The sequence below is a fragment of the Dendrobates tinctorius genome, unplaced genomic scaffold (genome assembly GCF_039654945.1).
Source record: "Dendrobates tinctorius isolate UK_male_01 unplaced genomic scaffold, ASM3965494v1 ptg000133l, whole genome shotgun sequence".
Lineage (NCBI taxonomy): Eukaryota > Metazoa > Chordata > Amphibia > Anura > Dendrobatidae > Dendrobates > Dendrobates tinctorius.
This window is the reverse complement of record NW_027361801.1, coordinates 12759984-12775792: the sequence shown is the minus strand read 5'-3', so window position 1 is coordinate 12775792 and position 15809 is coordinate 12759984. Positions and strand designations below refer to the sequence as shown.

The 15809-nt window shown below is 47.4% G+C and overlaps 1 protein-coding gene across 1 annotated transcript in view; it reads right to left on the bottom strand.

Annotated features, from left to right (window-relative positions):
* WDR44 (WD repeat domain 44) overlaps positions 1-15809 on the bottom strand; it is a 121909-nt gene that overhangs the window by 9868 nt on the left and 96232 nt on the right. The window contains exons 12-15 of the mRNA XM_073543479.1: positions 14663-14724; positions 14026-14142; positions 12377-12499; positions 4800-4991 (exon numbers count right to left, since the gene is read on the bottom strand). Of these exons, the coding sequence (XP_073399580.1) occupies positions 4800-4991; positions 12377-12499; positions 14026-14142; positions 14663-14724 (494 nt within the window). The remainder of the gene's footprint in view (positions 1-4799; positions 4992-12376; positions 12500-14025; positions 14143-14662; positions 14725-15809) is intronic.

Genomic DNA, 15809 nt, shown 5'->3' with positions numbered 1-15809 from the left:
GCTCAATTTTCGACTCCTAGGATGTGCACCGCGGAAATTGCTTGGACATTCTTTTCAGAACAAGACAGGATCCAAGCGACCTCTGACATCACTGCCCGACTGAAAGTTCCCCCTTGATGATTGCCATAGGCCACAGCAGTGGCATTGTCGAACTGTACTCGAGTTGGATATCCATGGAAAAGTTCCAGGATTTCTCCTGAGCTGACCATCGATCCTGGAACATCCAATCATGGAACACTGCTCTCCCCAGCCGAGAAGACTGGCGTCCGTCGTTACTATCTTCCGATGAATGGGCAGAAAGGACTTCCCAAGATAGACTGATTGGGAACACTCCCACCATTTCAGGGACAGTTTTACCCACGAGGGGATTGAGACACGGATCCAGGGAACAGGGCGACCTGTCCCATCTAGATAGAAGGAAGATTTGAAGAGGACCCATGAAGAATTGAGCAAACAGGACTGCTTCCAATGAAGCAACCATCCTGCCTACGTCATTCATGCAGAAGCGGATGGAGCGAGGAGAGCGACATCAGCGATCGAACCCCACGCATAAGCGCTAGAGACTTTTCTTTGAGTAAGAAAATCTTTGTCTGGGCGGTGTCGGGAAACATTCCCAGGAACACGAGACGTTGTACCAGAATTAGAGACGAACTTGCGATATAAACGATCTAGCCTAGATGGGAAAGAATGTGTAGAGTGATCTGTACACTATCCTGGCACGCCAAGGGTGTTGCAGCCTTGAAGAGTAAGTCTTCTAGATAAGGAAAGAAGAGGCTGCCCCTGCTGCGTAGAATTGCCATCGCTGTCGCCATTATTTTTCTGAACACTCTGGGACCGTTGGCTAGGCCAAACGGCTGCGCTGTGAATGGGAAGTGAACTCCTTGTTGCATCGAGAAGTCTTCTGACTCCATGTAGACTATCACGGATCGAAGGGACTCCATTTTGAAGTGACGCAGGCGCACATATTTGTTTAGTAATCGGAAGTCCCGAATGGGCGAACTGAACCGTCCATCTTGGGGACCACAAACCAGTTTGAACAAAAACCTGAGAAATGCTCCCGTATGGGAACGGAGACAATAACGCCGCCTTGGGGAGAGAGTCGACAGCCTAGAAGAAACCCGGAATGAGAGAGGTAGTCTTTGGTGGACGAGACTTAAAAAAGGAAATGAAATCGAGGGAGAGTGAAAAACGCTGTCCTGTAACCATAGGAGACAAGGCCATGGATCCAAAGCGTCGTCGCCTATGTACAGCCGTTTGACCTGGAACTGAAGGAAACGACCGCCCGCTCCGAGAGACCTTCTGGGTGGGGGCGACCCGTCATGCTGAGGCGAATCTGTTGGAGCTCAATCTGGTTTGAGCATGTCTTGAGCGCCAGCTCAGGGCTGGTTTAAGAGGGCCTTTTCCTTTGTTGACGCACTAAGGATTTGTTCTGTTGGGGGTAATTCAGTGGTGGGTACCCCCCGAAAGGGAAACATTACGCCGTGGCGAGAGTTTGGCTCTCTGTTGGGGAAGAGACATACTCCTTCCTCCCATGGCATTGGAGATAATCTTGTCCAGTTCCTCTCCAAGGAGTTGAGAACTGTGGAAAAAAAGACCTGTGAAGGACCTCTTGAAACGGAGTCCGCATTCCCATGAGCCAAAGGACCCTGTGGATAGTGCTGATGTTGCCGTCTGCTATGGCTGAACAGGCGGCTGCATCAAGGCAAACGGAAAAGAGGTATCTTGCTTTGTAGCCGATCCCGTCCGCTAGATCTGCCAACTCGTCCGCAGGGGCACCAGAGAAGATACCCTGGTGGAGATGTTTTGCCCAGGCAGAGACTGCCTTGGCTACCCAGGAACCCTGTAAGGACGGCCAGAGGGCAGAACTGCAGCCTCAAAGGTGGACTTGGCCAGAGAAGCAATGTGTCTGTTGGCAGGTTCCTTTAAGGAGGAACAGTCAGACAGAGGGGGTCTAGTATTTATGGCCAGCAGGGAGACCGGAGCTCCACCGAGGGAGACACTGCCTACATGTTAAGAAGGTCAGGTAAAAAAGGATACAGGACGCTCCTGCGTTTTCTTCTCTGGTAATGCTAAAACAAACCACCGTGTCATGCAGTTTTGAGACCTGTGCTGAGTTCAGATCTAAATCTGACTCAGAGCGTGGGTCTGACTCCAGCGCCTCAAGAGCGTCTGACGGAGATGATGCCGCGAGCTAATGCAGGCGCGCCTTTTGGAACTTCTGGCCTTCCTGCGAGGGGGGTTCCTCTGGGTATGCGAGGGGTTAACAGCCGAAGCATCTGAGGGAGGCAAATGTGACCTGCTGACGGGTAGAATTAGGAAGCCGTTCCAAAACAGAGACCAAAGCGAGAGATACTTTGGTTAGGTCAGCTGACGACTGAGATAGGGATGTCACCCACTCAGGAGGGGGCGCTTCTCGTTGTGAGCAATGGGGGGGCTCGGGGGAAGACATATCAGGCGGCCAGATATTTATGGCAGAGAGGTGAGGTCTGACTAGAGGGCATCTTCTTGTTATGGGAGGATGGAGACTCCCTGGGTGAAATTATACATTGTTTATATAATGCCAAACAGAGGGAGAATATACAATTCCTTTCCTTAGTAGGATCTGAACCCAGAACCCCTGCGCCGCAAGGCACCATTGGAAACCGCTGAGCCACCATGCTACCCCGTAGACATAGATGAGATATAGGAAGGGATCCAAGGGAGCCACAGGAGCGCTGCTGAAGATGAAAGCTGACCCCCCCAGTGACAGCTTACAGACCTGAAAGCTGGCTGGAAAACCATAGGCAGAGCTGCAGGGTTTCAGGAGCTGCGGGACAGCATGAAGATGGCGCCGGTTCGTGGGTGGAGCCTGTTGCGCACGCAAATTTCCCACTCTGAGGCATGGAGGGAATTTTTTTTTCTTAAAGAGGAACCCCCGCACTGCCGCATGGACATACCTGTCCTGGAGACTCCGCATCCTTCTTCACAGAAAAAATGCTTGAAGACGGACTTGTGTGCAGACTTCTGGGCCACTGGACATCACCGGTAGCCATGGGGTACGATTCCGTCTTCCTCTCCTGAACAACCGGCTCTGGAGGGCGGGCGGCGGTAGTGGTAAGGACCAGTCCGCATCTTAGGTCTTGCGGATGCCCCAAACACGCTTGAAGTGTTAGGAGGCATGGGGTCCTGCCTGCCAGACACAAGAGGGTACAGTAGCGATGCATTCCCACACTGTGCTCCCGGTCTCTAGGGGGGAGAGCGGAGTGATCAGTTACACTCCGTTGCCCAAATCACAAGCTGAATCTGAAAAATAGAGATTAATAAAAAACAACAAAACCTAAAAAGGTAGATATGGGGCTGAGAGCAGCCCGTGTACACCTCCTACTGACACTAAGCTAAACTGAATAGCTTTCTGCCAGTTGGTGGGTATATACTGCTGGGGAGGAGCAACCTTTTTTTGCATAGTGTCAACCTCCTAGTGGCAGCAGCATACACCCATGGTTTCCTGTGTCCCCCAATTAAGTGAGAGAGAAACTTTTTTTTTATTTTTCTGTCCATGTAGCAGTATGAATTTTTTCTTATTTTTTTTTTTTAGAAGAGTTGTACTTTTGAATGATACAAGTCATTTAACCATACAATGTACAAGGAAACAGGAAAAAAAAATCCAAGTAAGGTAAAATAAATAAAAAAATAAATTGCAATGCCCCATTTGTTTTTTGGGGTTTTATATGTATAGCGAACATGATGAGGTTAATATCACCGGGAGTCGACTTATACACTGCATTTACTCGTGTATAAGTCGACCCAAGTATAAGCTGAGGCAACTAATTTTGCCACTAAAAACTGGCAAAACTTATTGAACGTATGGCTCCCCATCCCTATCCTTGTATGCATGGCTCCTATATAAAAAAAAAAAAACCATCCTACCTTCCCTGCACACCCTCGCAGCATCTCGTTCCGTGCCAGCAGCTCTTCCGGCTGAGCGATCACGTGTCCCCGCTCATTACGGTAAGGAATATTCACTCCACGCTTATGGGAGTGGAGAGTGGTGAATATTCATTACCTTAATGAGCGGGGGACACAGAATTGTTCAGCCGGAAGAGCTCCTGGCACGGAATGAGATGCAGCGAGGGCGTGCAGGGAAGGCACGTAGGATGTGTGCTGAAAGCTGGCAGCTGCGGCTGTAACTGTGCGCACTATATTCATTTCTCTTTAGCAGCGGGCACAGGATTTAGCCGCAGCCGCCGGCTCCTGCCTCTGTAACCCACTGCTCGCCTGCTCCCCCTCCCCTGCAGTCTTTATGGGACAATGACTTGTGTATAAACCGAAGGGGGATCTTCAGGACAAAAAAAATGTGCTGAAAAACTCAGCTTATACACGAGTATATACGGTATATAAATAAATAGATAGATAAATGGTTTGCCACCATTTTCTGAGACCAGTAACTTTTGACTATATTTTATAATTTGTGAATTAACAGGTCAGTTTATGATCACATACATGTGGTCAGTTTTTCAAGAAGTCAGCACATCAATAAGTTTTACTGATTCAGCCAATCAAGGAAACGTAGCCAGACACAGCAGTCATAATGACAGCAAAACGGCAGACGCTCACACAGCAGCTTTCCGTTCTGGTCTTTGGAGGGGGTCATGAGTTGGGGACCCCCTTTATGATGCCTACAGTATATGCCCTAGAAGGGTCACATGGACAGTGCTCTTCTTCATGAGACAACCCCTGTAAGGACACTGGCGTACAAAGAGGAATCCCATCAAAGAACACAATGTGGTAGGACACAGGAGACCCTAATGTAGCCAAAATACCTCTGTGTCGTAGAATATGCACCTTCCATCGTACGTGCCGATCACAGCGTGTTTGCCGTTCTGACAGAAATTGGCAGCTGTTATGAGCTTCGTCTGTCCATCAATTTCATTCCACAAGGCGACTTTCTTGTCCGGAATGTTCCAAAGCCGAAGTTTACCATCCAAGGATCCACTCAAGAAGTATCTGTCATCCTACGGAGACACATAAGGGAACATTACTGGTTATGTGGGCAGCAAACAATCAAAACGGATCACGTCACACATCAGAAATGGTGTAAAAAAAAAAATAAAAAAAAATTTCTAATCCATGTCTCACATCTGGATGACGCTCCTTCCAATGACAGCCACCCCTGAATCTGATGCCACCACCAGAAATTGGCCGCCATCTGCCACCGCCATTAACATCAGCTCCCCTCCCCCTTCCCTCCGCTCCCCCCCTCAGTACCTACAAAGTCCCTCTGGCCGTCCCGGATCATGGGCTCCGCCATCTTGGAAAATGGCGGGTGCATGCGCAGTGCGCCCGCTGGAATTTGCCGGCTGCAGATTCATTTTTTCATTTTGATCACTGTGACAAACTCTCACAGTGATCAAAATAAAAAAAGTAAATACCCCCCCCCCTTTATCACCCCCATAGGTAGGCACAAATAATAAAATAAAATAAAAAAAATTTTTCCATTAGGGTTGGAAATAGGGTTACAGTTAGAAATAGGGTTAGGGTTGAAATTAGGGTTAGGGTTGTAATTAGAGTTAAGATTAGGGATAGGGGTGGGTTAGAGTTGGGATTAGGGTTAGGGGTGTGTTGGGGTTAGGGTTGTGGTTAGGGTTATGATTAGGGTTGGGATTAGGGTTAGAGTTAGAATTGAGGGGTTTCCACTGTTTAGGCACATCACGGGGTCTCCAAACGTGACATGGCGCCACCATTTATTCCAGTCAATTTTGTGTTCAAAAAGTCAAACAGTGCTTCCTCCATTCTGAGCCCCGACTTGTGCCCAAACAGTGGTTTACCACCACATATGGGGTATCAGCGTACTTAGGAAAAATTGAACAACAACTTTGGGAGTCTAATTTCTCCTGTTACCCTTGGGCAAAAAAAAATTGGGGGCAAAAAAAATTATTTTTGTGGAAAAAAAATGATTTTTTATTTTCACGGCTCTGCGTTCTAAACTTCTGTGAAGCAATTGGGGGTTCAAAGTGCTCACCACACATCTAGATAAGTTCCTTGGGTGGTCTAGTTTCCAAAATGGGGTCACTTGTGGGGGGTTTCCACTGTTTAGGCACATCAGGGCCTCTGCAAACGTAACATGACGCCCGCAAACTATTCCATCAAGTCGGCATTTCAAAACGTCACTACTTCCCTTCCGAGCCCCGACGTGTGCCCGAACAGTGGTTCCCCCGCACATATGGGGTACCAGCGTACTCAGGACAAACTGGAAGACAACTTTTGAGGGCCAATTTCTCCTGTGACCATTGTGAAAATAAAAAATAGTGGGCTAAAAAATTCATTTTTTGAGGAAAATTTTTTATTTTTTTATTTTCACGGCTCTGTGTTATAAACTTCTGTGAAGCACCTGGGGGTTCAAAGTGCTCACTATGCATCTAGATAAGTTCCTTAGGGGGTCTAGTTTCAAAAATGGGGTCATTTGTGGGGGAGCTCCAAAATTTAGGTTCACAGGGGCTCTCCAAACACGACATGGTGTCCGCTAACGATTGGAGATAATTTTCCATTCAAAAGTCAAATGGCGCTCTTTCCCTTCTGAGCCCTGCCATGCGCCCAAACAGTGGTTCACCGCCACATATGGGGTACCAGCGTTCTCAGGACAAACTGGTCAACAACTTTTGGGGTCCAATTTATCCTGTTACCCTTGGGAAAATAAAAAATAGCAGGCTAAAAAATCATTTTTGAGGAAAAATTATTTTTTTTATTTTCATGGCTCTACGTTGAAATGGGATGGAGGATATGTATGATGGGTATATGGGCATGGGACTATGGGATGGAGGATGTGTGATGGGTATATGGGCATGGGACTATGGGATGGAGGATGTGTGATGGGTATATGGGCACTCGACTATGGGATGGAGGATATGTATGATGGGTATATGGGCACAGGCCTATGGGATCGTGGATATGTATGATGGGTATATGGGCACGGTACTATGGGATGGAGGATACCACCATGGTTACTTATCGGTAGCCGGTTTTTCCAGAACCCATGACAGCACACCTGAGAGAGGGATCCGCCCTGCCAGGACCCTACTGAGACATAAGGGGCGGCACCTCTCCCCCGCTTCAGTTGGGTTACAGAGCATTGAGAGGACTTCCCGGTTAGTTACATGTTTAATCCAACACCACATCACTCAAAAGCATCCTACTAACTGTGCACACCCATACGGTGAAAAAAAGGGGGGGGGGGAATATACGGATATACGGGTGCTGTCATGGGTTCCTGAAAAACCGGCTACCGGTAAGTAACCATGGTGGTTTTCCCTTCAACCATGACAGCACACCTGAGAGATTTTTGGAGACTTCGAAACACCTTAGGGAGGGACCACCGCTTGCAGCACCCTTCTACCAAAGGTTAGGTCAGCAGAGGAGGATAGATTTAATCTATAGTGCTTAAAGAAGGTGGAAGGTGAGGCCCAGGTAGCGGCCTTACAAATCTGTTCAATTGATACCTCTGCCTTTTCAAGCCCAGGAGGTCGCCACGGCTCTGGTGGAATGAGCCTTGATGCCGTCAGGAATCGGGATACCACTAGCTGAGTAGGCTACACTAATGGCGTCCCTAATCCATCTAGCAATAGTCCCTTTCGAAACCACATAGCCTTTCCTGGCACCCTGAAAAGCTACGAATAGGGAATGGGACCTCCTCCACTGGCTAGGGACAGATATGTATTCTAATAGAGCTCTCTTAACATCCAAACTATAGAATTTTTCCTCCCCCAAATTATTTGGATTCTCGCAGAAGGATGGGCGGACAATCTCCTGCCCCGAAGGAAATCTGATGCTACCTTAGGCAGATAAGCGGGGTCTGTTCTTAACACCACCCTATCCTGAAAAACTTGTGTATAAGGTGGATTTACCGAGAGAGCCTGTAAGTCGCTTATTCTGTGGGCTGACGTAAGGGCCACTAAAATGATCGTCTTTAGGGTCAGAAACTTTAGGGGTAGCTGGTGTAACGGCTCATACGGTTCCTTTGTAAGGGCTTCTAGCACTAGGTTTAAATCCCAGGGGGCTATTCTGGGTATTGGGATAGTCCTAGCTCTATGGCAGGATTTAATGAATCTGGCTACCCATCTATTTGATGCCAATTTGCCGTTGTAGAGCGCCCCTAGTGCAGACACCTGAACTTTAAGCGTGTTCACCGCTAACCCCATCTGCAACCCCGATTGAAAGAACTCCAGGACGGCACTAATCGGGGGTTCTTTTTCTATCGGCTTACCTAGGAACTGTAGGAACTTATTCCATGTTCTGCTGTAGATGTTAGTAGTCACTGGTTTCCTACTTTTTAGCAGGGTGGCCACCAACCCGGGGGAGAACCCTCTATCCACTAAAAGCGACGTTTCAAATTCCACGCCGTCAGATGGAATCCTTTGACCTGAGCGTGGAATATTGGGCCTTGAGCTAGTAGGTCCGGGATTTCTGGCAGAACCCATGGATCGGAGAGGGACATTCTTTGTAGTAGAGAAAACCAGGGCCTTTTCGGCCAAAACGGACCTATTAGAATCACCATGGCTTGATCGTTTCTGATCTTCCTGATAACTGTTGGGATCAGAGCCACTGGGGGGGAACGCATAAGCTAGCCTGAAGTTCCACTGGATGTGCAATAAGTCCACTGCCCATGGCTTTTCCCTCGGGTTTAGAGCAAAACCTTTCTGTTTGCCTGTTGTGCTTGTTGGCAAAGAGATCTATTACTGGTTTCCCCCAAAGCTGCGTTATTTTTTGAAAAATGGACCGATTTAGCACCCATTCTCCTTGCCTCAGGGTATTGAGACTCAGAAAATCTGCCTCTATGTTTTCTGCCCCTTTTATGTGTAAGGCTGTCAAGGAGTGTAGGTGTTCCTCTGCTCTGCTCAGAATGTTGCTCGCCGCTTTCATTAGGGAGTGTGATCTTGTCCCTCCTTGGTGGTTGATGTATGCCACTGTTACCCTGTTGTCTGACATGATGCGTACATTGCGACTCTGGAGTAGCGGAATGAAGTGACTTAGGGCCTTGTTCACTGCCCTGAGTTCTCTTAGGTTGGAAGATGCCTCCATTTCTTGAGGTGTCCAGGAGCCCTGGCCTATGAGACCCCTTAGGTGTGCCCCTCACCCCGAGGAGCTTGCATTTGTTAAAATCACATCTGTCGTCTGTCTGTCCCACGGTATTCCTGAGGTCAGATTTGAACCGTCCAGCTTTCCTTCTAAACGCCCTCTTAGCGATCTTTGTGCTGATAATATCTCCCCCTGGAGTTGTCGGGTGTGAAATTGAGCCCACCTGACCGCCGAAATACAGGACGTTAGGGTACCTAGTAGGGACATTGCCCTTCTCAATGTCATACATGGTTGGTTTCAGGCCGCCAAGGCCAGATTCTGTACCTTCTCTATTTTGGACTCTGGGAGCAGACACGCCTGCCTTTCTGAATCCAGTATAAATCCCAGGAAGGTCTGTTTTTTTAGGGGTTGTAATTTTGATTTTTTGAAATTGATTATCCACCCTAATTCTTGCAAGGTGTCGGTCACCTGGCTCAACTGTGCCGTGCAGTGGTCCTCTAAGCTGCCCACTATAAGGAAATCGTCCAAGTATGATATTATGAACGTATCGTGAATCCGGAGAAAGGCTGTCACCTCCGCTATGACTTTGGTGAAAACTCTCGGGCTATGGCTATGCCAAATGGAAGAGCTCTGAACTGGAAATGCCTCAGTACGCCTTGGATATAAAGCGCTACCCTCGAGTATTTTTGGTAATCTGGATGGATAGGGATGTGATAATATGCATCCTTTAAGTCGACTACGGCCATAAAACAATCTTGATGTAGTAGCTTCACGGCCGTAGCCACTGACTCCATCTTGAAGGTCTGGTTTCTTATCCATTGATTGAGCCGTCTGAGATTTATAATCGTCCTGAATGATTGATCCGTTTTTTTTTTTATCAGAAAAAGGGGTGAATAGAACCCCCTTCCTTCCTGTGTGTGTGGGACCTCGTAAAGTACCCGCTTGTCTATCAGGCTCAGGATCTCCGCTTCTAAGGCCAACTGTTATTCGGTCACCTTCCTGATGGGTGTAATGACAACCACGGGTTTTGGCTGGCGAATAAAGGGGATTCTCAGGCCTTCTCTTAAGATGCTCAGGATCCAGGTATTGGTGGAGATCTTTTCCGAGGCCTGGAAAAAGAGTGCCAAACTCCCCCCCCACTGGAATACTGGCGTCATTGTGGCGATTTCTTTGAGGTGGAGGTGCTTCCACCAAACATAAATCCCGACTCTTTTTTCCTTTTATCCTCCCATCTTCTCCTGTCAGCGGGAGGACGCCCCCTATTGAATCTTCCCCCTCCGAAAGGGCTGTCTCCTCTGTTCCGTCGGGAAGCCTTTTTTCCGATCACTTGCTTTCTCCAGGATATCGTTCAAGTTCTTGCCGAATAAGAACAGACCATCGCATGGGAGAGAGCACAATTTAGCTTTAGACTGTAGGTCACCCGGGCAGCCCTTAAGCCATAACGCGCATCTTGCAGCATTTGATAATCCCGCTGCCCTAGCTGTCAACCTCATAGAGTCCGCCGAGGTATCTGCCAAGAAAGCTGCTGCCCCGTGCAAGAGATACATATCTGCTAAAATTTTCTCTCTTGGGACCTTTGATGCCAGCTTCTCTTCTAACTGCTGCAGCCAGATCATGAGGGAGCGTGCCGTGCAGGTGCCTGCTATCGCCGGCTTTAGTCCTCCTGCTGTCGCTTCCCACGCGTGCTTCAAATATGAGTCCGCCTTTTTGTCCAGCGGGTCTCTAAGAACCCCTGAGTCTTCCAAGGGCAGGGCCGACTTTTTGGAAGACCTGGATACTGCTGAATCTATTTTTGGGACTTTGTCCCATATCTCCGCATCCTTGTGCTCAAAGGGATATCGTCTCTTATAGGTGGACGGAAGGGCCCCAGATTTTTCGGGTTTCCTCCACTCTCAATAAGCACCGGGATCTTCTCGTTCACTGGAAACGTCCATTTTTTCCTCTCCTGAAGCCCCCCAAACATGACATCCTCTAGGGTTTTAGCCGCCCTTTCTTCCTGTAGGCCCATTGTGGTTCTAATGGCCTTTAGGAGGGCATCTGTGTCTTCTATAGGGAAACATGGCTTACCCCCGTGTCACTGACTGAGGAGTCTGAGGAGGATGCCTGTTCCGTCTGAGACGAGGCTGATGAGGAATCTGAGGGAGAACTAGGGGGATTCTTCCTACTTTTCTTCCCTTTATTCAATAGGGTCTTAATTGAACCCTCCATTTCTGACCTGACGGAGGATATCAAATTGGCTGCGAAACTAGGCGCTTCCTCCGCCATGGTCAGCTGAATGCAAGAGGCACAGAGATCTTTCTGCCAGTCTCTTGCTAGAGGAGTTTTACATATAGCACAGTCCCTAATGTTCTTCTTGCTTCCTGCTTTTTTGGGCCTTTCCTACAGGGTAAAGCATACAACAGAGAATCCCTATTAACATAAATGCTAGCATTCACGAAGATCACTCACCACCAGTAATCAAGGGTACCGGACTCAGAGGCTGCGTCGGAGCACGTGACCTGTGCTCTCTGGACCTTGAGGATTCTCCTGATCTGCGGCTGGGGCGGCTGCTACTTGAGCGGCTTACATGTTTGCCTGAGGGTTGTGAGGGAGGCAGAGACAGCGATCTCTCCTGCTCCGACTCCATTTTCCACCGTCTCCCACGCCGCTGGTCCTTGATTATATGCAGCCTCTGTCGGTGGTGTCTCCTCCCCTCCCCCCTGCGACCGCCGGCCGGCCGCTTCAGAAAAGCCGGCCGGCGTTGCACCCGGCGCCATTACACCGTCGCCCTGTGCTGACGTCAGCCGGCGCACCCACAATCCATAGCGCCGCTGACGTCAGCGGCCGGAAGGAGCCAGCGTCTCTCCCCTGCCACGGGGATCGAGATGCGGCGTGCGCGAGGGGAGGGCGGCGCAGTGGGGGCTCCCCGGAGCCACCGGGATTCCATCCGCGCCCACACGAACCCGGAGCCCAGAGGAACACCGGGGACTGTGCTTCCAGGACCCGATGGCCGGCGCTACAGGTAAGTTACCTGTTCTTCCCGCGCCGGGCCTGGATCCCTTTCTTTCTTCCATGACAGGCACCGCCACAGTGGGATTCCTTCCAGGACAGGAACCCAACTGAAGCGAGGGAGAGGTGCCGCCCCTTATGTCTCAGTAGGTTCCTGTCCTGGCGGGGCGGATCCCTCTCTCAGGTGTGCTGTCATGGGTGAAGGGAAACATTATAATTTGTTATAACTATCCACAGTTAGTTACTATGCCCGGGCAGCGCCGGGCTCTTCAGCTAAAATATTTATATATATATATATATATATTTTTTTTTTTTTTTACACAAAATATAAACCACTTACCCTCGGATGGAAAGCTATTGCTGTGACAAAATCTATATGCTGGAAACAACACAAACACTCCCTCCTGGATATGTGCCATAGGCGGACAGTCTTATCCATCGACGAGGACAGTAAGAAGTAATTCTGGGAAGAGAATAAGATCAATTATTGTCAGGAGTGAACACGACATGAGACTGTGTCTAGCCGAGCTTCTGATGATCACTTATAGGGGATCATTACCAGCGGAGGCTCGGCCAGGCCACGGCTGTAATTGTATCCATGTGATTTGTGCCCTTTCCTATAATTACGCAGCAGAGCTACTGTTAAGGACAATGAATGCCCGTTAAATACAGAAAAAAAAAGTGCTTAAGGCATATTGATTGGATAGTGTCCTGTTCAATGGACTTTATGTTCAGTGGGGAGAGGAGCTCTTAAGATAAAATATAGCACATCCTTCCATGTTATTTAGTGCGGTCCGCGTCTGGACAAGATTGCGTCAGGAAACGAGGGCGAGTGAGGTAGAGGCTGCTGTGTGCATATGAGACACGTGTTGGTGGGTTAATCACCGATTTCTTAGGTCCATATTAACATTAACAGTTCCAAATTGCTAATTTTTCACTGACTCTTTTTAAAGTAGACCCTCCGCTATAACACTTTACGCACAGCAGGCCCAGCATGTGTACAAGGATCACCCTGGCGTACTATGCTGTCGTGTTTATAAAGGGCAAGTTTATAGTAAAGCATCCTGACACTGCACAACTCTGCCATGTCCACATTCATGTAGGGGTCCAGTACAAAAGCCTATTTTCATAGCATGATTGACCTCAGAGAATCGGTTGGCAGTCGCTGATTTATAACCAAAGGTCCGTGAAAAAATAATACCATATTCTGATACGGACTAATATAATAAAGAAGGTGGAGACACTTTTTTTTTTCTCTCCACCTCCAAGAAAATCGGATCCCTCCCTGATCAAAATGTGATCAGCATAAATCGGACTGATTTTCTTGGATGGAGAGAAAACTGTCGTCTGCACCTGCCTTTAACATTTGCCCCCAAAAAATTCAACAAAAAATAACCAGCAATATACAGAAAAAAACTCATCATTTTTTGGTGCATAGTTTCCAGATGCACAGCAATAAAAATGCTATATGTAGGCAAACTAATATTCATAAATTGTTAAAATTGCAAAATGCTTGTAAAAACAAGCAAACCCTCTCCGTTCTAAATAAAGGAAGCATTTTTATTTAGTTCACAGTTTGTTGCCTCTACAGTGGTCGGGTCCTAGGAAAGAAGCTCGCTCGCCAAAGCTCTGTTCTAAGGTTGGCCAGATCACTAGATCTGACCAGCCCAATTTCCTCCACGCATTTCAGGCTGGCAGAACTGGCATGCTTTAGCGTCTGAACTGTCACTCATGTGCAGTGCACTGCCCCCTGGCAACTTGTAATGCAGAGGTAAATGAACTCCTAAAAAACAACCATGAAACAAACCCCTTTAAGTTAACGGCAGGATGAACTTTGTGAAGGTCTATCATCATTAAAAAGGTACTTTGCAAACAAGGCTCGTTAACATGTAGCGGGTTGACCATAGTTGAGCTGCAATTTTCCCAAGAAAAAGTGGAAAAACTTATAAATAAAGCATGATTTTATCCTTCTAGTCTTCATACACTTACTTTAGACCAGGACAAATCAAGAAGATCCGCTGTGTGTCCCTTATATTTACAAAATGGCACCTGGCGGAAAGGTGCATTTTTATCATCTGTATCCGTGTCATCAGCTCCGCTGTACGCCTACAAAATAAATGCACACAATGATCGTATACACCAATGTAAAAAAAAGCCATAAAATGTATACATTAATCCAAAAGCAACCTCACACTTAAAGGGGTTGTCCATTACTTTTTTGTCTTTAGTATAGGTCATCAAAAATAGAAAAGTGGGGGTGCAACACCCAGAACCCCTCAATCAACTGCTCATGGTGCCAGTGGCAACCATATGTGATCAGTTGTGAAGCTGCGCACAACAGCTCCATCAACTTGTTAGCCAATCCCTGCATGTGTTGCGGCTGTTGGTACATGCAGGGATTGCTTAACAACCGCAAGATATACAGGTGCAGGCACTCGAACATATTATTCGATCACGCCGAAGTCACTCGGTTAGTATACAAGCTACTGTTAGCACGTTCGCTCATCGCTAGTAAAGAACAGATAAACAAATAAGACTAAAAGGTCTAAACCGTCAACATGCACCATTACCTAGCAGGATGGATGGGCAGTTATGTGAACTCTAGATCTGCAGGTAGTATACGTACCGCATCAGTATCAGATTTGGAAGAATTAAGACTTTCCTGAGATGGCGATGGAGAAACGCGCCCTAACAAAAAAAAAAAAAAAGAAAGAAAAAGAAAAAGTGAACTTAATGCAAAGCACTTCACAAAAAAAGATCTAATGATTGCAACTTGTTCGTGTGGAGGACAGAGGTAATATATTGAAAGTCTATGCACAGATGGCTTCTCTGCCTGAACTAGCTCCCTCACAGGACATTAATCATACACCAGTGATATAAAAATGCAGCGCATATTAGAAAAGCTGCGTTCTGCACATACTCAGTTGGTTCAATACATGTCTGTTACAGTAATGGAAACCTGTTCCATCCATGGTGAAGAGTGTTGTAGCTATGGCTCTATAAATACGGAGCCTTACCAGGAGTTCACAAATCTTCCTGCAATCCTCCCATGAGAATAATTTACCAGTAATTTACCATTGATTGCAACCCAACATAACGTGACAAAGGGCACTTTACTCTAAATTATTTCTGTGCTATATAGTGAGTAAAGATGCTTTTACACACGCATGAAACAAGCATCAATCAACGATATATCAAGTCGATCTTCGCTCAATTAGCGCTATTTACAGGGAGCAATAATCATCCCTCTGCAACCTGCATAAGGGTGAACCACCATTCCTGTGAGCGTCCGTTTCCAGTCTGCATTACTGCTGACAGCACGTCTCTGTCCGAGGTGAGCAGTGAATTTTATGCCGACGTGAAAAACTGCGACCAGCTGACAATTTATTATCAGATGATTGTGGAGCATGTTCACACAGGGATCGCGAGTTCCTATGAATGCTTATATGGTCCCTGATGATCATCTTGTCTAAAGCAGTGGTTCCCAAACTTCAGTCCTCGTGGACCCCAACAGGTCATGTTTTCAGGATTTCCATAGTGCTACACATGTGAGAATTCCTGATGCCTTGATGATACTTCCATCACCTGTGAAATACTAAGGAAATCCGGAAAACATGACACATTGAGGTCTGCGAGGACTGGAGTTTGGGAACCACTGGTCTAAAGGGATCGAATTGCACTTCTGATTTTTACTCCTCATGCGTTTTCTTGAGTCAAGGTATGAGTGGATTCTTAAACGGGGGGGGTGAAAGTAAAAGCTTTGTTCTCAGTAG